Genomic DNA, 21,053 nt, shown 5'->3' on the forward strand with positions numbered 1-21,053 from the left:
AGCACACATTACAGACATTGATGCACAAGCGCGGATATGTTCTACATGTCTACAGTATAAAGAATGAATAAACCAGTCTTATAAACTCCTTGATTTCGCTTAAGCAACTTTAAATATAATATGCATGAACAATAAACAGTAAAATTTATTTACATCACTCGACAAAAAGGTTTTTGCAGGTTTTAATAAAATGTAAATTAATAACAGTCATAATAAGCATATTTCCAGTACGCGCCTCAGGCTTGCACAGTATCGTCAACTCACTCATCAGAATCTTCGGTAATCCTCGGCAAACTTCACCACGGCTCATTCGGTTCTTGTTGAGTTGGACGTGCTACTTCGGCTGTGCGTTCTGCGTCATCAACCCGGAACTAAAGTTCGATTCAGTTCGTTTTGTGAACCGGCTCAACCGGTTACTTCCCGAGAACCGGCTCAGAAGAACGATTCGTTCAAGAACCGAACATCACTACAGCACATTAAGGAAACATCTTCATCAGTTTGACAACACACACGCTGCAAATACTCACAACACAACTAAATACAGAAACGCACCGCAAGCAGTAGGCTATACCACAACGCAAATGTTTGAAGGAGACCCCAACAACCCTTACGAAAATTAACCATGGTTTTATTATAGTAAAAGTGTAGTAATTATGTTTTTGGCGTTTACCATTTTACCGTCATAATTTTTTTTTTTTTTTGGTGACTACCATTTGTATAACCACACAAATACCATGGTTAAACTTAGTGCAATTTGTGATTACCATGGTTTAACCATGTTTTCTAAATAGTAAAGCCATGGTTAATTTTCGTTAGGGAAGTTGTAAAAGTAATTTAGCCAGCTTACATTTACAGTAGGTGTATTTCGTCAGCTTATTTAGGCTAATAATATCGAGAGAGAGAAAAAAAAAGCTGTGGAATCATATGATCAAGATGTTCATGATCCAAAATCTTAGCTTTCACAGTAGACACTGAAGCGTGTCCCAGCCAGCTTCGGCACTTGTTGCGGTTCTCTATATATTTGCAGCGCGTTTTTGTATTTGGTTGTGTTGTGAATATTTGCAGCGCATATGTTGTCAAACTGATGAAGATGTTTTGATAATTTACTGGTGTTTTTCTATTTGCATGTTTTATTTTTTATATTTTTTTCATTTGCAGAGCTCTCTCGGCCACGGTAACTTACAGTCAGCCAGTGTGGTTCCGCATACAAGATTGAGCGATAACAGAATAAAACACTTCAGTAAACCATCATGAGGAATCACATTTTCCTTGACATTTCAAGTAAGAGTACATGGTACTTTGGAAACACACTCCCACATGAAAAAAGGACTATAGTGTTTTTGAACCATACTATAGTAAATTGTATTATACTATATATATTATAGTATTTACAACACTCTGTTAATGAATGCTACAGCATACTGTAGTATTAACTATAGTGATAAACTGTAATAAATACTGTAGTATAGGCTACTTTAGTTTTTATTACAGTAAACTGTAGTGTAGGTATTGTAGTATAATATAGTTGTAGAAAACTTAGTACAGTATTGGGTAAAGCAATTTGTTTATATTACTATAGTTGTTATATTACCACAGCAACTATAGAATTACCACAACAAATTAATTCAAGTACTTTTACTATAGTAGGCTATGGTTCAAAAACACTATAGTATTTACTATAAATTACTATAGTATTTTTCATGTGGGCTGTGACTTTCAGGACTTTATCCTCCGTCCAAAAAAAGCATCTATTGAAAATGACCTGCAAAATAATGCTGCTGTCAAGTCAAGTCACCTTTATTTCTATAGCGCTTCATACAATACAGATTGTGTCAAAGCAGCTTTACAGAGTCAAACAGGCAAAGTGTGTGCTGATAATGCAGGAGGACGATAGAAAACAGTCAGTTTATCAGTTAAAGTCAGTTCATTGATGATTCAGTGATGTCATCGTCCAGGGCTGCGTTTCTCCAAAGCATCGTAAGCCTAAGACGATCATAAAAACAATCGTACGACTGATCTAGTATAACGGTCTGTTTCCCAAAAGCATCGTAACTTAAGTAGCACTTGAAAATCATCGCAGATTGTCTCAGGTTACCTATGTAACCATGGTTCCCTGAGTAGGGAACGAGACACTGCATCCTCTAGGGGTCGCTATGGGGAACGCCTCGTCGTGACCCGTGTCTGAAGCATACATTGAAAAAACACCAACAACACGTTGGCCGGCGACAGCCATGACGTCACTACCGGTGCGACTATAGTATAAATAGGCGCAGGGAGAACATGTCATTCACTTCTTTGTCTGAAGCTTGCATTCGAAGCATGGCAGGAAGCCTAGAGGACGCAGTGTCTCGTTCCCTACTCAGGGAACCATGGTTACATAAGTAACCTGAGACGTTACTCCAGTCTTCAGCATCAAATAATTCTAATATGCTGATTTGGTTCCCCCTAGAGGATGCAGTTCGAAGTTCCCATGAAAGGGAACTACGAGCGCTCTGGAGTAATCGTAAAGCCCTCAGTGCATCGTAAGAAGACAGAGTTATGAGGTCACCTGCAGGACAACCGGAAGATTGCATCATCAACTTTATTCAAGTGCAATGTGATTATAATATAAGGTTTTGATTGTACTTCTCTTTATTACTCTTTTTTGTTTAAATGAATTTAAAAATGAAATAATTAAAAAGAAAAAGGAAAGAAAATTAAAAAATAAAAATACACATCATAAATATGTAACCATAGAACAGTGCTGATAAAACATAATAAACTTTTTTGTCTGTACTACACAGACAAAAAATTTGTTATATTGCTACTACAACAGCAATATAACAAATGCACACAAGAAATTACAGAGCCCTGCGCCATGCGGATACGTTTTCTACGTTGTTTACGCTTTGATTTGAATGAAAACAATGTATCCGCATGACGCAGCTGACACAGAACAGCATACGCTGTTTACGTTCAGTGGATACTCTCCAAAATGGCACCAGGGTGATGCAAAGGAGACGAGATGTTGAATAAAGTCGTTATTTTTGTTTTCTTTGTGTACAAAAAGTATTCTCGTAGCTTCGTAAAATTACGGTACATGAGGGTGAGTAATTAATGACAGAATTTTAATTTTTGGATGAAGCGCTGGAAGGACCTGGCTATCCTGACTGCAAAGTGATGAGAGTCAGAACCCTTTGTACCTAAAGCTAGGTTGCAAACCAGTGGTTACTTTAAAGTTCGGGAAACTCACTATGCATGAATGAATAGCAAAGCAGCTATATAAAGGCTTGAAAGAAAACCAAGACAGAAATAAGCAGGTAAGCTTACAAAATATAGTAATATCAGAATCAGAATCAGAATGAGCTTTATTGCCAGGTATGTTTACACATACGAGGAATTTGTTTTCGTGACAGAAGCTTCCACAGTGTAACAGAATGACAGTGACAGAACAAAAAACACAGATAATAAAAAATAAAAATAAATAAAAAATAGAACAAGTAAAATAAGGAATAAAAAATATACAAATCGACAATCGACAATTGTATGTCCAGGTATAGAACAATAGACAGTTGTATGTACAGGTATATTATGTGCAAATTGAAATATAGACTGAGTATGTGTGTTAGATAAATAAGTGTATGAGTGAATAAACGGAGGCAGCCATCACCGTCGGCGCCATCGCAAATCACAATCAAATCAGAAAAACAAACACTTAACGAGAGTCTTTGGTCAAACAGTTAAATGTATAGTCCTTATGTGCAAGTCCTCAGTCCTTAGACTATCCAAAAAAGAGAAATAATCCACTCTGCCATACATGATGAAAGACCCAAAAATAAGTCTTCTCCTGATCTTAGATGGGCATTTAATCCATAAACCACTTCAAATGAGAAGATTAAAACCAACAATCTGAAACCAATCCTCAAAAAACTGATAATTCCAGACACGTTCCATTTGGTTCTAACAGGAGCTCGTAACTAGTGATGTTATGTTCTTGAACGAATCGGTCTTTTGAGCCGGTTCTCAGGAAGTAACCGGTTGAGCCGGTTCACAAATCGAACTGAATCGAACTTTAGTTCCGGGTTGATGACGCAGGACGCACAGCCAAGTAGCACGTCCAACTCAAAAAGAACTGAATGAGCCGGTTCAACCAGCTGTCGAAGTTTGCCGAGGATTACCGAGGACTCAACAAGAACCGAATGAGCCGTGGCGAAGTATGCCGAGGATTACCGAAGATTCTGATGAGTGAGTTGACGATACTGTGCAAGCCTGAGGCGCGTACTGGAAATATGCTTGTTTATTATGACTATTATTAATTTACATTTTATTAAAACCTGCAAAAACCTTTTTGTCAAGTGATATAAATAAATTTTACAATAGTTTATTGTGCATGCATATAATATTTAAAGTTGATTAAGCGAAATCAAGGAGTTTATAAGACTGGTTTATTCATTCTTTATACTGTAGACATGTAGAACATATCCGCGTTTGTGCATCAATGTCTGTAATGTGTGCTGTAGGTGTGAAACTTTTAGGAATCTTATCCAAGTTGTAGGCTAGTCAATATTGCTCAGTCAGTCGTATCTGAGGATCCACGAATGAAACTGTGACCACAAACACCATTAACTTAAGTGAATTATATGGCAATAATCAGCAATATGCTTTCACACAAATAACTTTATTTTTGAATGTTTCAATATGCGTTGACACAAATTACTTATTTGAATTTTTCATTGATACAATATGGCACAGAGTTGTTAGAAAATAAATGCGTAGAGACGTTATTGCTTGATGACGTCAGGAACCGATGAATTGGCTTTTTGAACCGGTTCAATGAGCCGATCTGTCCGAAAAGTACCGGTTCGCGGAAATGAATCGGACTTTGCATCACTACTCGTAACATGCATGCTACTCTGCTACTTCCTGGATTGGCTCTTACACTTCAGTAGGCCTTCCTGTTTCAGGGTGCCCTACTGTCAAAATAAAAGTCCTTGTTTCAAACTCTTAGAAGATTCTGCACGAAACATAGAAGTACCATGTTTATTCAAATGAAACCACAAGTACATAAATGAATGAATAGATGATAAAGACCCATATCAACTCAACCAATCTCGCCAGATTACACAAGAAAGAGAATTTAAATTAGGGCCTACAGTAAAACCAACTGAATTGTAAACACACACTTTTCCACAATATGTTACCTGTCTTCACATTTGTAAAATAAAGTATGTATATTATTCTTAGCACTACCACTTCTGCCCTGAAGCAGTGGTAGCCAGAAGCAAGAGAGTCAGGGGATGAGGTCACGCTGATTCTGTATCAGTGTGCCTCGATTCCACATGAACTACCTGTGCTCTTCCCCAGGGACAGTTTCAGACTCCTCCGGTGAACCTTCAGGACCTGATATATGAAGAAAAAAACACACACACACAAAATACTCCAGTTGCTCACTCTTTCTCACTGTATAAACTGTATTCAGAACACAAAGCGCTTCATCCGCTAGATGTTAATATACACAGACACCCCGTCAAGCTGTCTTGCATAAAGCTCAAAATGCTCCAGTTGCTCATTCATACAATATAAACAGCCTCCCACCTCAGAGTGGATGTCTGCCGTGTTTAGAGCCTAAGCGCTTGAGCCGATCGTTACCTTCCTATGATGAGGCACTAGCTGTGCCGCTGTTTTCATAAGGAAGTGTAGATTGCTTGCACTGTATATGCAGGTGCTGACTCCATTCATTGCCTTCTGTGATGAGCACCTACTTTACCGCTGTTTTTCTATATGCATGCAGTTTTGCTTGCGACGATGCTCATAGCCCTCCTAGGATAAGACACTGGCTGTGCTGCTGTTTATGCAGTCTTCATCATATGTGCTCTGTGCAACTGTGGTCTAGCCCAGCTTCATCCTCTTGCATAGAGCCCGAGTCAGCTACCAAACCTGAGTTTTGCTAATCAGATCGTCTCTCTGGCTGGCTGGAGGACTAATTATCTTTCATATTCAGAATCACAAGTGTTTCCGAGATTGTTTCATGGGTACAGCGTACCACTTTGCAGTCCTTGCAATGAATGTGTGCATTCATGGAATGTTTGAACGCAGCTTTCTCCCCCTGTAAAATGAGTGGAGTTTGCATGCTGGATGATTGGCTGATTATAGTTCCTACTGATTATAGTATCAAAGGCTTCTGCTACTCAACCACCCATCATCCTCTTCTGTTGTTGAGTTGAGCTTTATTTTAATGTGAGCCCACCTTTCATAGGGGCACTCCCAAGCTATACTTACTTCCTTGCTGAGTTTGAGCAAAGAAATATCTGCGACCCCGACATGACTACTGTCTTATTGATATTTAGGGATTATATCGATAAGTCCTGTGATGGTTAAAGCACCAACACTGCTGCTGCTTTTCTGTCATTTAGGTGTGGTATTCAACCAGGTCTGATAGCTCAGCATTACTGTGATACAGGCAATAGTGCTGGGACTGCCACAACTTTGTTGTCATTAACTGATGATGTTCAAATAGGTCTGGTAGCTCAGTGCAGCTATGACAAATGCCACTTTGCTCTCATTCAAAGAAATGCTGCAGCTTCTGTTACGTTGTTCAAATGAGCACCAAAATGGACACTCGTACATATTGGCCATGGAACTGTGTTATATCAGTGGATCTGAATTATGTTTACACTCATGTTCAAACAGCCCCTACACTCTAAAAAATGCTGGGTTAAAAAGGGACAAACCCAGCTATTGTGTTGTTTTGACCCAGCGGTTGGGTTGTTTTCTGTGTTGGGTTGGGTTGTTTTCTGACATAGTTTATATGATACCCCTTTTCCACCAAGGCAGTTTGAGTGCTGGTTCGGAGCCAGAGCCTAATTTCAAATCGGTTCTTTGTTTTTCGACAGCCAAAGTACCAGCTCCGAACCAGGAAAAGTGGTTTGTAAGTAGCAACAAACCATTGCTGGTCTAGAAGTAAGAACCTCTTGCGTCAGGGGCTGAGTTACCGTGACCAACAAGACGAACAGAAACCTTTGACCGCCATTTTTGAAATAGCAGCTAAACACAAACATGTTGAATTCGCCATGTTTGGATGCCGATGTAGATTCACAAAGCCATGAACATCAATAGCAATGCAACGTACACCACAGTTGATTGTGTGTTTAGGCTTGTTCGGGCTGCATTGGCGCTGTGTGGACCGGTCGAGGTGCCGCAGGAGTGATTGGAAAGCAGACGACTCTCTTTATGCTTTTGGATCACTTTTGTGGTGCTTTGTGTCATGCGCCGATCGGTCTGCATGGCGCGATGCATCTAGGAACAAGTCTGTTGTGTTTGGCGCTTCCACAATAGCATTACTGGGAAAGATGAGACGTATTCAGTAATGTAAAACCTGGCTCTGTGGTGGCTCTCTAGCCCGTGGAAAGGCAAACCGGTTCTTAGAAGGCTCGCTAGTTGAACCAACTCCGAACCGGCAATAGCACTGGCTCTGAACTAGCACCCGGTTCATGCTGGTGGAAAAGGGGTATGAGTAGCATTCTCTAACTGATGTAGCATGTGGGACTGTGGCCTGGTGAATTGCCCTGTGTCAGACACTTGTCTTTTATGTGTTAGGACGGCGACTGTATGCCCTCCATGCTCAAGTAAACAGACACTACAACAGCTTGTGACTGTCATATCCATACTAAGGTGGGACCTCTTTTTTCAGTGGGAGGCTCAATCTGGCATCCCAATCCAGATTTACGGGATCTGCATGTCTGGCCGCTTAGTAAAGCTCGCCAGTGTTAGGTACTCTCCCTTAGCGCATGCTGAATATAATTACTGAAGCGAGAGCCCTTTCTATAAAGCACCTTTATGTCCATAAAAGGAGAATCTATGAGAACTAGTGCAACTCAAAGAAGGTGGACCCTGTGAAGTCCCCGATTCCGTCATATTTCTACGAAGAGCGAGACGGTTAAACCCCTTTCGCCCATCCACAATCCCCACTTAGGATTTGGCCTTGGTCCTAAAACCTTTGATGCCATTTGAGGCGCTACAGTCGGCTTCATTAAAAGTGCTCTCTTATGAGACACCACTTACTAGCACCAGTATCAGTAAAGTGAATGGGTGATATACACTGTGTTTCAGTTATGAGTTCTGCATGGATTTTGGCCTGGGTGACTGCAGGGTCACCAAAGTCCCCTAGGTGCTCTCAAATTCATTCAGAGTCCTCTAACAGCTTTTACCCCAAGTGAAGCTGTGATGGGGGAAATCCCCCCTCCACATCCACTCTATCCCAAGTGCGCTCAATGCGTTTATGTTGAGTGTACTAGACAGTTAAGGCTCTCTGAGCAGCTCTTTATCTATTGGGTGGCCACACTAAAAGGTTGGTTGTATCAAAGCAGGTGCTATCCCATTGGATTGTGGATGTGATAGCCCTGGCTTATACTGTGGCTCACACAATGTGAAATGCCTTATAGGTTTTCGAGCCCACTTTACAAGGGGTATGGACTCCTCCTCCTCAAGGACATTTGCTTTGCAGCAGGATAGGCTTCATAAAATACCATTGCCAGTTTCTTCAATCAGGATGTTTCTTTGCTAACTTCTCAGATCCTGTCGGTGCAGAAGAGCTAGTTTTATGGCATGTAGCCCATTCAAATTGCTGTTTGCTGTTATTCCTTGAGCATTATACAGCTGTCCCTTAGAATGTACAGCTGCATAGTGCCAGGTTCGCCGCTTTCTGTCACTGGTTGGTACTACTCAATGAACACATTTAAAGTAGCTGAGTAAGTGCCACACCCCATTGGGTGCGGAGTTTCAACCAGGTCTGATAGCATAGACGTCATAACAGGTCAAATTCATTACAATGAACCCCAGGAATGCTGGTGTTCAGCAAGGTCTGATGATCTTACCGTTATGTGCCTAATAACTGTGAGTTACTATCCAAAGATATGTATGTTCATACTGTTTGGCTAATGGCTTAAACATGGCATGATTTGACACGTTCCCCAAAGCGCCAGCTTCTGATGTGACATCAAAACACATATTGAAAGGGAATGTCTCCAGTTACTGACGTAACCTTGGTTCCCTGAAATGAGCAAACCAGATGCCTTATTATTTTTCGTAACTTGCTTATTCAGTTGAAAGGTTCTGTGGAAATGACGTTCAGCACTGCCTTATATAGGGGTTGTGGCTGCCCCGAATTCGCTCGCTTGAATGCCATTGGCTATTGCAAGGCAATAGCGTGATTCAATCAGACTTTAGTATTTCTAGGAGAAAAGTGTTTCCCCAAAGTGTCAGCTTCTGATGCAACGTCTCGTTCCCTCATTTCAGGGAACTGAGGTTGCACCAGTAACCGGAGACATTATTATGGTGTCTTATGGTTTATGTAAAAAGGTGAGCTGATGAAGACTAGTTTATTAATTTTATATGCTTTAGACATGTAAAACATCCACGTTTCATATCATTATTGGGTGCTTTGAATGGATAGTTGACTCAAAAATGAAAATTGACATTCATTAGCTCACCCGCACCCTAAAAAATTATATTTTTTCATCATATGAAGTTATCAAGTCTTTTCAGAAAATTTGGACTAAACCGCTCAATTCATATGGATCAGTTTTACGATCTCTTAATGAACTTTTTGAATCGTCAAATTGGTTGGACTTCCCCATTTGACTGAGGCTCTGGATTACAGGTGGAAATGTTGTAAATAATGTTCAGATTCTTGCACAGACCGATCGTTTCACTTCATAAGACCTCAATATATCATCAGGACATTTATAGTCGTGGACTTGAATTTTATGAATCACCAAGGACCACGGATAAAATGTAAAATTGTAAAGATTAATTTAGGCCTGTAAATGTGCAAAAGGTCAATTGCACATTCTTTGTAATTTGTGTCTGTGTTACAGCAGATACATGCAAATAAACCATTTAAGCCCAAAACCCATTTTTTATCCCAAAAAAAAGAAGCAAGCTGAATTAGCTTATTCATTTTTCTTTATTCATTTTTAAATAGAAATTCAAATGATTGGGACCTAATGGAGAGGATATGTCATCATATTGCAGTATAACTATGACATGCTAATAATCCAACACTGTTAATTATAATGCAAGTCACTGATTAGCCAGGCAAAGCTAGAGTGTTCTGTGGCCCTGTCCCAAATGGCACCCTAAACCCTCGCAGTCTTCCTCTGAGTCCACACTTTCGTGACGTAATGCCGCTTTGACTGTCGGGTAGAAGTCTACTGCGGAGCTCGCACCAGTGCGGATAGAGGGCGCATTACGGCCGCAAAGGGGGCGCTCGTGAGCACCCTTCTGAACACTAAAATGACAAATGGGACACCCTACGGTCTCATGGACTTAACGGACACGCGCACGCGGCGGCCATATTAAGTCTGTAAGACCGCAAGTGCACATGAAGTGTTCCATTTGGGACAGGGCTGTGTGGTTGCTAGGCGATAGTAGCTAAGGTGTTCTGTGTGTCTATAAGAAAGTATAGCAGGTTAAATGGCTTGCATGTGTTTACATTTGAACTGTCTTCTGTCTTCATGGACAGCATCAAGCAACTTCTTTTACAGTGGGAAACCACTCATGCTCTCGGCCGTCAGACATCAGACACGTCCATGGTGTCATTTTCAGAAGGTTTGCCGGTTCCTCCATACCAGCCGCAGGAGCCATCGCTGTGTCTGATGCAGGCAGACTCGTGAATTGGTTCTCTATCCTCAAATGACCATAAGGATGACAAGTTTGTCAGTATACACTCATTTTTTGTGCTAGGTTGACAGGGCTTTTCGGTGCAGGTAGAAATCTGTAGAGAAGACAATTTCAGAGATTAGTATACTGCAATATACTATAATATAATATAATATAATATTTTGGTAACACTTTATGTACCAGTTTTCAATATTAATTAGTTGCTTATTAGCATGCATGTTTCTTTCTCTTTAAGTTTTGTTAATTGGCTTTAGGGTATATGTCGAACATCACCTGACCAAACACGGAAAACAGGTCTCATCGCTTCCACTTGTCGGAGAACGTGCTAACAGCCGTAATAAATAATAGCGATATCTATGAACTTTTAAGATAATCAGTTAAACTATAGCTAGCTGTTTTTATTGTTGACGTTTTATTAAATTTTTATATCTAAATGTTAGTGAAAACAATAAAAATAAAAAACATTTAGATATCAGTCCGCATATGTGATGGACATTGGTTATGATAACTGTTGCGCATAACCCCTATTTTCCTGTCCGTGTGTATTATCAAGTCCCTTGATAATATTGGTTAATATTACATGTACAGAAAAGTAATTCAGTGGAATGACATGATATTTTTGTTTGGTAATTGAGTGGTCATAATGTTTGGATCATTGTCAACTGGGTTGAAATAAATATATGACATATTTTATTACCATGCAGCTACAGCTCATCAGATATCTGTGTTTGATGTTCTTTTTTTGCATTAAGGAGAGTCTGTCCCAGAGCGCAAGATAGTCGCACATTGAAACGAAGAATCCCTCAGACGCGATGCTTCCTGTGAGATAAAAAACATACAGTATCACAAATTTCAATATTGTTTTATTTTCCCTGAGGTCCACCTATATAATGTTAGCCAGAGAATCACCCTCTCACAGTGTTTAGGGGCAGATCAATTTGAATATGTAGGTTTATATAAGTCAGGAGATGGTCAGAACTGCTGCTCATCTCCCATGTTTTCATATCAGGCTACCAGCTATAATGTAAACTTTTAAGACATTTAAACGATTTTCATTGCAAAACTCACTTTCAGACATCAGCAAGTGTCTGAAATAACTTGCAATCCGATGGTGATCACCATATGAGGCAGAAATATATTTTTATAGAAGTACACACAATGCTAAAGACAATGTATGCTAACCATTGCCATAATAAGTGCACATTATGCTCATGAAAATATCAGAGACCAGCTGAAGAACATATATTATACTTGTCTATTTATTCGGTTTCATATTTCTTCTGTCTCTTCCCTGTGTCTTTGTTGGTACTGGACTTTTGCATCCACATATTTAATAAATTACATCATAACTCCAGATTTCTGTTAGTCAGCTCAAACCTCCTCAGGTTGCATTATTTAGTGGAAAATTAATATGACTGATCGTTCTTTATAAAGAAATATGGCATAAACATTCAAGAGTTTATTAGCATCTTTCTTAATGTGTACGTCTTTGGACTTAAAAGCCCTAATGGAGTTGTTTTGTGCATTCCTATGAGCAAATAAATGAACGCAGGGGTGACTGAACAAGTATGTGTGTTCTCTTTTTTATGTGAAATATGTTGATTCAGCATGATTGATGTGCACTACTGAGCTCATTCTAGTTTTCATTAATCTTGCCCTTGCTGGTGAAATGGAGGGTTTGTGTGATGTTGTTCTGTGGAGGCAGGTTTTAGAGTAGCACTATGGGATTACTGGCCAGACAGTAGAAACACAGCTTGAGTTTGGCCTTAGAGGTAATCAATGCTCTTCTAGACTATAGGAAGACATTTTCCATTCTCAAAGGATTTTTTCTTTATTACAATAAACTCTCAAGAAAAATGTGGTAATTTGTTAAAACATTTTAAATCCTTTTACCTGAAAGCAGATACTGTCCACGACCCAGTCTAGTACCGCACATTGAAGACATCTCATTCGTATAGACATGCTGAATTTCCTTTATTCTATCAAAACCCTTGAACACCTGCAAAAACAAGATTTTGGTTGCTGGTAGCCTTTATTCCTATCATTTTTGCTAAGTCACCATATTACATTTTTATTTGGCTATTTGAACCTCAGTGCACTGTAGTGTATAATCAGTAAAGATGTATATCATAATTAATCTTAACCCTAAACAACCATTTTGGGTCTGCTAAAAAATAATTTCTATTTAATCCTCTGTAAATTGACATAGGATGGGCACAGAGAGAAAAATGAGATTGGAAAACGGTGGATTTGAACTTGGGTCACTAAAAGCGAACTGCGTCAACTTTAGTCTTTGTCAGTTTCTCCCAAGGTTTTTTTCTCCATTTCTGTCACCGATGGAGTTTCCTATTGAACGGTCTCTCCTGTTGCGTTTAACATGCTTATGGGGAATCTCATGTTTACTCTGATTGTGAAGCCTGATTTGTTCACGTTTGTGTATCTGCATGAATAAATGGAGCTTCAACCTGCCAAAAGGGGAGAGCCAAAGCACCATTCATCAGAAATGTTCTCCTTCAGTGACGAAGATCATCTCCTCGCTCTACTCTGAAGAAAGAAGCCGAAGCAAGAAGCTCAGCCTGCTGCTCACCGTAGAAGAGTCACTCTATCACCTGTCAATCGAGAAACTCAGACCGCTTTCCACCCGGCTCTAGGCTTGGAAAGCCATTGTGGATGTGTCAAGTTGGGATCTAAACATCATAGAACGAGGTTACTCGCTCCAGTTCACTCACAGACCACCTCGCTTCAGAGGTATTATTCAAACTTCGGTAAAGGGCAACGATGCTCACATTCTCCAGTCCGAAGTGCAAGCCTTGTTTGCAAAAGGAGCCTTGGAGACGGTTCCTCAGACGAACAGCTAGTCAGGCTTTTACAGCCGCTACTTCCTCGTTCCCAAAACAGCTCAGGCCCATTCTCGATCTCAGGCATCTGAACTGCGAGCTGATGAAGCGGCCGTTCAAGATGCTGACTTTGAAACAGATGCTCACGCAAATATGCCCTGGGGACTGGTTTTTATCGATGGATCTGAAAGAGGCTTACTTTCACATCCACATAGCCCCTCATAACAGACCATTCTTGAAATGTGCGTTCAAGGGGGTGGCTTATACAATCCTGCCATTCAGACTGTCTCTGGCCTCCGCACTTTTACGAAGTGCGTGGACGTGGCTCCTTCCCCTCTGAGACAGACAGGAATCTGCATTATGAATTGCATGCTGTCCAGGGGCAATGTAGCGGAAGGAGAATGGAGACTACTTCCCCAAATGGTTCAAATGATCTGGTCTGTCTTCGGGGAGGCAGAGCATATCTGTGAAAATTTTTTTTCTTTGATCTGAAGTGTGTTTTCATATTTAGATACCCATGCTACCTTTATCAGTCTATACTCTACCAGTTAATCCACAAGAATCCCAAAGAGATTGTAACTCTGCCTCCATTTAAATGATGGACTACTTGGACGGAAGGCCAAATAGCAAAAATATTCCCCACATTACATTTATGTGAACATCAAGTACTTTAGCTCACCTTTATCACTTGGATTTCATACTGAATTTTTCCCATGCCAGGTGTATATTCATCGCTGTATATGATCTTCTCCCCAGTTACCTCAGCTCGCATCACTAATCAGAAATGAGTTAGTTGTTATTACTAGTGTGTGACACGGAAAGCATTAAAGGAATCATTTCAGTGAAATCAATTTCTTCTTTTAGAATCACACACTTACACAGTCATGTTTATCTATCTATACATTGTGAATCCCCTGTGATACTTAGGGCCCTATTTTAACGATCTAAGCATATGGTCTAAAGCGCACGGCTCAGGTGCATTCAGGGCGTGTCCGAATCCACTTAAAATATTGCGCCAGACTTTAGACCAGGTTTGAGTTGGTCAACGGCGCAGTCTATTTTCAGTTCCTCAAAATAGTAACGCGCCAACAATGCGCCTGAACACACCTCGTTTTCAGACCAGCATGCCCATGGGCGCACAAATGGGCGAAATGCATTTGCCATTTAAACAACGTGGCGCAGGACAGGGAAATGAGAACTGTGTCGGGCTGAAACTAGCAAAAACACTTGCGCCCCATTGTGTCGGGTGTATGATAGGGCCCAAAGAATACAAAGAAATTACTAAATACTAAATACATAATCCAGCTAGATGTACCTGATATTTACTGTAGCTGAAAAAGAGGCTGTGAACTCGTTCCCAGATAACCCACATGCAATTACCTACAAGAGCTCTTAAAATATATCTTGAAGCTTTAATCTGGCTTTATTTGGTACATTTTACTATATTTTATTGTCTTGTATGTGAACATTATTTAGAATTTCAACTAATAGCAGAAAAAACTTGTGTCCCATTTTCAATCAAAGTCGTGGTATATAACAACCAGAAGTCCAGCAGATTCTCATGACTGTGGTTCAAGGTCATTACGTTTTTTATAAAGTACATTTTCATGCTATGGATGTCAAGATTTGCCTGTGTTTTGTGTTCAGAGACTCGTATTTTGAAGTTTATTTCTATCTGTTGTTCATGGTTTCTCTTTTCATGTGTTTAGTTCCTGTTGTGTTGGTTCCTAGGTTTCTGAGTATGTTCACTTACACTGTATTTTGATGGTCCTCTTTAGACGTTCTGCAACTGTATACTTTAGACTTTTCAGCTGCACATACTGTAGACTGTCTATTGCGGGACCATCAAAATAAAGTGTTAGCAGTTAAGCAGACAGTCTACTAATACTCTAATGCAGGGGTCCTCAAATCTGGAACTCGAGATCCACTTTCCTGCAGAGTTTAGCTCCAACCCTAATCAAACACACCTGAACACGCTAATCAAGGTCTTCAGGATTACTACAAAGTAAGGATTACAGGATTACAACAAAGCTCTAATGACTGCTATAGTTGATGTGTTGCAAAGGGAACCAAAGGTGACCATCAATAATTGTTGCTATAGTTACTAATTTTGTTCACCTGTGTCTCGTTTAGTTTCTCATTTGGTCTGTGTACTTGTTGCCCTCCTTTTCAGTTGTTCTTTCAGTTACTATACGTTGGTTTGCTATTCTTCTGCATTTTCCTTGTGCTTACGAGTGTTTCCTACTAAACGATCCTCAACTTTTCCCTGCCCGCAAACAACTCACGACAATGGCAAGGTTAGCTTAGGTTGTCCAATGGTTTAAAACCTAAATGACATTATTGTTCAAGGACATATATATTTTTCTTGCAATCTCGTTTTAAAAAAATACACTCATTGACATAAATTCACTCTTTTTCAATACAAATGGGTTCAAGTAAGGAAAATTATTTTATATCTTTTTACATGCTTACACTACTTGAAATTTTTTGTGTAATTAAATTTAAATTATTTGCTGAAAGTGGTCATCTCAGACAAAGACTTTATTTGACTTTGACCCTTTAACATCTTCTGCTAGGAGTTCAGTTTGCCAAGATGAAAGAATGTGTCATTGATTTACAGCTTGTTCCTTTAAAATAAAACATCTATGGGTTATAAATGAGTGGGATGGTACACTGATGCCATAGTTGTTTTCTAGTTGATGGATTATGTGGATTTACTGTATTCGTTCAAAGAATACTACAGGAATCTGTGTGTCTCATGCCGGTCATTCCATGCCTTATTGTTCCAGAACAAAGAATGGAATGCCAAAGCAGCTCTGACGCACTGAAGCAGGGATTCAAAACAACTCTTTCATTCTCTGAGTGAAACTTGTTTAGCAGAACATTTTAATGAGTGCACTACAAAAATCAGATGCCGGTCTTGTTTTTCAGAAAATATCTCAACATTCTTAAAATAAGATACATTTACCTGAGAATCAAAATAAATAAGACATTAAGACTTGTTTTCAGAGAATACATCTTGAATATCAATATTTTGTTTCTGTCTTTTGACTAGACGTCTTTCACTTGTAAGTAAAAACACTTTCACTTTCGAGAAAGTAAGAAAGCATTCCAATAGTCAATGACCTCATTCATGATTTTATTTAAGTTCAAATTATATCAATCACATCACAAATCAATACACCTATTTTTAAAGCCAAACCCAGAGCTAATTAAAAAGTAAATGCCACTCCGTTGGATCATTGAACTGTGACTTATTACAACAGCAGTTTGAATATCAGCTTATTCATAATTACAGAGAACTGAGAGCAGCTTCTGACTACTGTGTAATTATGCTGTTATAATAAGGTTAATTGGTACACCAGATCATTGTAAAATAAGGTGACTGCTCTTTCATTAACGAGGCAACAACTAAATATCACCTTGATTCTGATCATATTATCATATTTGCACAATAATTACAAACTTAATATGTTTGCCACATTGCAGTTCACGACATTGTCCTGAACCTAAGTCTGTTGAGATTTAGCCGTTTCGTGCTATTCCTCATTGTTGATGGACAAAATTTGGGTTTTGATAACAGGTATTTCATTTAGTGCAAATGTTTATGGAATATTAAACTGTAACAGTGTAATGTTCTTGATAGATTTGTCACACCATCCTGAAGACCGGCACTATACTTTGGCAAAGTTATGAAAATAAAAGAGCATAAACTCCAGTTTGATTGACGTACCTATGTCAGACATGCAGAACAGCTGTTGAGGGTGTCCTGGAGCACAGCTGCAGCCCTCGGCCACCTGCTCGTTCAGTCCCGCAGAGAGGAAGAACAGCAGCCCTAGAGTCACAGCAGCAGACATGCTCAGAAATGATCAACTATATAAAATACACTTCTTGTGGCCCTGAATGATTCCTCCCCTCCGTCTGTAGTGATGATCTCTCTCTAGGATCTGCGGGTGTCTTATAGCTTTCATTTCTGGCTGAGGAAAGGACCACCCTTCTAACTTAACAAACCCCACCCTCTACAAACACACACACACACACACACACACGTTGGTATTAGTGGTTCATGGGGACTCTCCATAGGTGTAATGGTTTTTATACTGTACAAACTGTATTTTATATCGCCCTACACCTAAACCTACCCCTTACAGAAAAATTTGTGCATTTTTAGATTTTCAAAAAAAACACCCTTTAGTATGTTTTTTTAAGCCTTTTAAATTACAGGGACACAGGTAGTGTCCTCATAAACCACCTTCATATTGAAATACCTGTGTCATACCCATGTCATTATACAAATAAGTGTCCTCATAAACCACCCAAACCAGTGCACACACACACTCTAGGATCGGTGGTGTAACAGAGAGGCAGTGGCGTTAGGATCCATGTGCAGCTTTATTAGTTCACAAGGCAGGTCATACAGGCATAGATCGGTAACTGGTGTTAGACACAACGAAGGCTGGGCAGAATCGTAAACGGTGTTCGTAATCAGGGTCGAGGCAGGCGGCAGACAAACAATAGCAGGAATCAACAAGGCAGGCAGGGTCAGAATAGGTAGGCAGCAAGCAATCGTAAACGGGTAAACAGTCCAGGTAATCAACAGATACTCAACACAGGGAAACCGCTCAGAAATGTCTGCAAGGCAAAACAAGACTTCGCAAAGAGAGCAGGGAAGGCACAGTTTAAATAGACCGGGCAATAGGAAACACCTGTGCAGGTGATTAGTCTCAGGCATGGGGCGTTGTGGGAATTGGAGTCCGAAAGGATCGCTCAGTACTCCGGTGATGGTTCCCTCTGGTGGTGATCGGAGGGAGCCACAGAGGCTGAATTTGTGACAGGTGGAGATGCTCTTGTGCCAGTGGAGTTTCAGGAGTGGCGTATCGATTCAGATCTGACTCCAATATGAAATACACTCTTTATGCTATCAGTTCCCTGTGGAGAAAAGATAGTCTGGTTAAATGCTGTTATGCTCTCAGAAATGTCAGATTATGGAAGTCAAATTGGTTGTCATGTTGCATGCAGTGTTAGCAATCAGTCGCTGGTTTTTAGGACATAAAACTCGTCTTGTTCACACACGCTTGATTGATAGACTGGATATGATGAGCCAGTCTGAAGCACTACACTGCAGCAATGCCTAATAAATGACTAACTGAAGTTGAAACACTGAAAGATTTATTGGCCTATAGTTGGGATTAAATAACGTCGTGACCAGTTCCTGGATCCTTGCATGAAGTCAGTAACTAATCCAAACATGGATAAGTTTATTAATGAAAGTCAACAATGAAAACAATGAATCTGTGTTTCAGATCTCAATGCCAACATTCCCTGCGGTGGTGAAGATCGGACACGCTCATTCTGGAATGGGGAAGGTATGCTAAAATGATTTTGTTTTTACATTTTCATTTTAAGTTTTTTTTTTGTTGTTGTCATTTTTAGTACTTTTTTGTAATTTTACATGTTATTAGATTATTTTTTCTCTGTCTCCATTTTAATTTGAGCTCATTTCAATTAGCAAAATGTCTTTAATAGTTTGATTACACTTTATTTTGATGGTCCCCATTAGACATTGCATTCAGTTAGTTAACTGTATCAGTCACAATAGTGTTGGGTCTCATTCATTAGCAGTGTGTATGCACAAATTTGTGTGTGAAATCTGAAATATAAACATATTCACAAATCATAATTCATCAATAACTTTTGTTCTAAATGTTTTAATAATCCATTCAACCATTAGCGAATGAGACCCAATGTATTAACCATGGCTTTGGTTTGGGGAAGGGATTACCTTTTTTGCTTTTTTTGCTTTTGCTTTCTTTCGAAGCTGCTGATTTCACTGAAATTACACACTTCACCCAACTTATGTCTCTCAGCCCGTTAACAACATGACAACATATCAATGGTACGTTGCCTTGGCAGGTGAAAGTCGACAATCACAGTGACTTCCAAGACATTGCAAGTGTTGTGGCCATCACTCAAACCTACACGACCACAGAGCCTTTCATTGATGCTAAATATGACATCAGGGTCCAGAAGATCGGTTCTGACTACAAAGCTTACATGTAAGTACAGGCGCACGACGCAGTTTACAGTAATCTATGTCAAGCTGGTAGACCCTCAAGTCATTCCAAACCTCACAGACTCTCTTTATTTCCGTGGAACACACTGTAAAAGGAGGATTTTGATGAATTTACTGATCCACGAAATGACAATTAATGGGAACCGAGGCTTTCAAGCTTCAAAAAGCATGCACAAATGACCATAAACGTATTATAATAGCAGTCGATACATCTTCTGATTTCATGCAATAGCAAATTATCATTTTTGGTGAAGAATTCCTTTGATAATGATTGGTGAAATCATTGCGCGGACTGAATGTGAATTGATAAATGATTTCAATTCACAGGAGAACATCCATATCTGGCAACTGGAAATCGAACACTGGCTCTGCCATGCTGGAGCAAGTAGCCATGACTGACAAGTGAGTAATAGAGAAAGAAACGCTTTCGATTAACTGTATTGGTCCAAATATACTGAGGCTTTTACAGACTCTATGAGGTCTGTGTCTTTAAGTCCATGTACAGGTACAGTGTGCTACCTTTGATGGCATATTTATGCTAGTGCACTGCTTTGGTAAACTTTTAATAGATAATGTAAAAATTGTCCTAATAAAAATTGCATTATGACAGCAGAAAGGAGGTCATAAAATGTCATTAAAAAGAGCCAAGTGTCTTATTTGCAAGGCGTCACCTGGTTTTGTTCAGGAATGTGCATGTGTATTAGATGACTGACTGGAGATAAAGATGCTAAATTCATGATGAAATAGTCGATAAAACTGAAACTCCGTAATCACTCAGAGGTGCCAAGATATCTGGTAAAAAGCGCGTCATCAGAAAAACATCTGTTTAAAAAAGAAGGCAGTTTTACATACATTCTAAATCATAAACAACTTAAAGACATTTTCTAACCCTTTATTTAGCATCTGACTGGAAACGTCTGAACAACGCACATCCAATAGATGTCTCCAGATGTATGTGTGCTATCAGGGCCATTAGTATGACATGTGCACTTAAATAAATCATGCTCTTGAGGAAAAATAAGCAAGCCAACATGCAGTACATTCTACTGTATATCTGTCATTCCATACATACATACATATACAGGTGCATCTCAATAAATTAGAATGTCGTGGAAAAGTTCATTAATTCAACTCAAATTGTGAAACTCGTGTATTAAATAAATTCAATGCACACAGACTGAAGTAGTTTAAGTCTTTGGTTCTTTTAATTGTGATGATTTTGGCTCACATTTAACAAAAACCCACCAATTCACTATCTCAACAAATTAGAATACTTCATAAGACCAATAAAAAAAAAAACATTTTTAGTGAATTGTTAGCCTTCTGGAAAGTATGTTCATTTACTGTACATGCACTCAATACTTGGTAGGGGCTCCTTTTGCATGAATTACTGCATCAATGCGGCGTGGCATGGAGGTGATCAGCCTGTGGCACTGCTCAGGTGTAATGGAAGCCCAGGTTGCTTTGATAGCGGCCTTCAGGTC

The 21,053-nt window shown here is 39.5% G+C and overlaps 2 protein-coding genes across 3 annotated transcripts in view; one reads left to right on the plus strand and one right to left on the minus strand.

Moving 5' to 3' along the window:
- LOC107758022 (synapsin-2-like) overlaps positions 1-21,053 on the plus strand; it is a 91,938-nt gene that overhangs the window by 65,694 nt on the left and 5,191 nt on the right. For both annotated transcript variants that reach the window (XM_016575669.1, XM_016575662.1), the window contains exons 6-8: positions 18,800-18,862; positions 19,410-19,552; positions 19,897-19,971. In XM_016575669.1, the coding sequence (XP_016431155.1) occupies positions 18,800-18,862; positions 19,410-19,552; positions 19,897-19,971 (281 nt within the window). The remainder of the gene's footprint in view (positions 1-18,799; positions 18,863-19,409; positions 19,553-19,896; positions 19,972-21,053) is intronic.
- On the minus strand, positions 10,362-17,445 carry LOC107758084 (metalloproteinase inhibitor 2). Its single transcript, XM_016575744.1, has 5 exons — positions 17,230-17,445; positions 14,176-14,270; positions 12,553-12,658; positions 11,357-11,478; positions 10,362-10,753 (listed from the first exon to the last, which is right to left on the minus strand). Exons 1-5 carry the CDS (start codon positions 17,351-17,353, stop codon positions 10,550-10,552), a joined length of 651 nt encoding a protein of 216 aa, XP_016431230.1. The 5' UTR covers positions 17,354-17,445; the 3' UTR covers positions 10,362-10,549.

This window comes from Sinocyclocheilus rhinocerous, unplaced genomic scaffold (genome assembly GCF_001515625.1).
Source record: "Sinocyclocheilus rhinocerous isolate Xijiao unplaced genomic scaffold, SAMN03320098_v1.1 scaffold1574, whole genome shotgun sequence".
NCBI classification, from domain to species: domain Eukaryota; kingdom Metazoa; phylum Chordata; class Actinopteri; order Cypriniformes; family Cyprinidae; genus Sinocyclocheilus; species Sinocyclocheilus rhinocerous.

Excerpts from the sequence above, each read along its gene's own strand:
- LOC107758084 (XM_016575744.1), bottom strand. The coding sequence starts at position 17,353 with ATGTCTGCTGCTGTGACTCTAGGGCTGCTGTTCTTCCTCTCTGCGGGA. Across the intron at positions 14,271-17,229 it reads GTTCTGCATGTCTGACATAG|TGATGCGAGCTGAGGTAACT; the intron begins GTACGTCAATCA and ends ATTTCTGATTAG. Across the intron at positions 12,659-14,175 it reads ATGAAATCCAAGTGATAAAG|GTGTTCAAGGGTTTTGATAG; the intron begins GTGAGCTAAAGT and ends TTGTTTTTGCAG.